We start from the raw sequence: 1,651 nt of genomic DNA on the forward strand, positions 1-1,651 counted from the left end.
ACTTGGCGTCCTCATAAACACCATCTACACTAGGCTGCTACAGCGATCTCAGAATGGGAACCCTGATTACGTCAACTTGAAATTTCGAAGATGAACTCACGACTTCTGTTGTTTCTGAGAAGTCAAAAATGAGGGCTTGAAATAAGGACAGGGTCAGGGTGAAGGATGAGCTGGCCAGTTTTCCAAGGGAGCCAAAGAGGCAGCCGAGTGGAATTTATTTTACTTAAATGGGAAAGGTGAGAGGCACTGCAGTGCATACCACTGAGCAACACCCTTCATGCACAATGGTTTCTCCTGGCAGTCTTACATGCACCCCCATAAACCTCTCCTCTCGTCACCTATGGTTACATAAACCACCCTTCCACATTACGCAACTTGAAAATAACTGTCGAGGAGTTGATGAAGCCACCCGCCGGATTCCTGTCCATGGCTATCTCGTTCAAGTAGATGCCTGGAAGGATGCATGGTGGTGCCTCTGGTACTGATGTGCTCTTGACAGTGCTCAATTCCTGTCCACTTCCTTCTCTCAGAGGGCTGCAAGAAGGGAGTCGAATGAGCAACAATATTGCAAAACGACCCTTTTACAACATGTTTGATTGCTATCCTAATGACATGGAAGAGAAGAATATGGCTGAATTTGGCAACTCTATTTCGAATCTGCAGTTAGAAAAGAAGAGAAGGTTGTCTGCAGAGCAGGTTTGTTCATTAGAAAAGAGCTTCGAGATGGAGAACAAACTCGAACCCGAGAGGAAAATGCAGTTAGCTCAGCAGCTTGGACTACAACCATGGCAGGTGGTTGTTTGGTTCCAGAACAGGCGAGCTCGCTGGAAGACAAAGCAACTTGAGCATGTTTACGATGCTCTCAAGCAAGAATTTGACACAGTTGTAGCCGAAAAAGAGAAGCTCAAAGCCGAGGTTGGGCAGCTCACTGCTAAGCTAGAAAGCTATAAAAACAATGGAATGATTGGAAATGGCATAGGCTTGAACAAGATAAAAGCTGATAGTACTGAACATGAGGAATATGTTCAAACACATGTTGACAGGGTTGTTGCAGAGATGAGCCATTCATTGAGTGAAGTAGAGAAACCTATACAGGAGGAATCATGCATGCAGGAAGAAGTGTCAAAGAAGATGAAAGATTTCTCTGGGAGCTCCGATGCACCAAACTATTAAAGGCAGAAATCATAGAATGTTCTGTCCATTGCAGGGATTCATGGCAGGAATGGGAGTTACAAATCTGAGTGTAGAAAAGGCTGAGCATTTTGTATGCAGGTATCGAGCAGCGACAAGAGTAGAGAAGGCAACACTACAGAAACGTTCAAGTCAATGAATACACTGTCAGACCAGTGGAAGCGTCAGTGTCAGAGCTGCCAGGCTTAGCCATGTTGGGGATTTTTCTGATAAAATCCAAAAAACACAAAAATAAAACTCAACACACAGAGACAATGCTCTGTTTCCTTCTCTCCACAAGATCTTTTGTGCACAGGGAAGCTTTAAAAAAAATTTGTCTGAGAACAGATTATTACATCACCATAAAAAGATTTCTATTCATTAAAACAAAATGCCTGATACATATTCATCCTCTTTGCTGAGAGGGATTTACACAAGAACTTTCACCAAAACAAAATACTCAGTCTCTCTTTTACAAAAT

The 1,651-nt window shown here is 43.1% G+C and overlaps 1 protein-coding gene across 1 annotated transcript; it reads left to right on the plus strand.

Annotated features, from left to right (window-relative positions):
• Positions 1-447: 447 nt before the first annotated feature.
• LOC149163723 (homeobox-leucine zipper protein HAT5-like) lies at positions 448-1,173 on the plus strand. The gene has a single exon (XM_089429240.1). It carries the CDS (start codon positions 448-450, stop codon positions 1,171-1,173), a length of 726 nt encoding a protein of 241 aa, XP_089285366.1.
• Positions 1,174-1,651: the final 478 nt, after the last annotated feature.

Source organism: Pinus tabuliformis, chromosome 5_1, assembly GCF_031772625.1.
Source record: "Pinus tabuliformis cultivar Carrire ecotype Pingquan chromosome 5_1, CPIR1, whole genome shotgun sequence".
In the NCBI taxonomy this organism is placed as follows: domain Eukaryota; kingdom Viridiplantae; phylum Streptophyta; class Pinopsida; order Pinales; family Pinaceae; genus Pinus; species Pinus tabuliformis.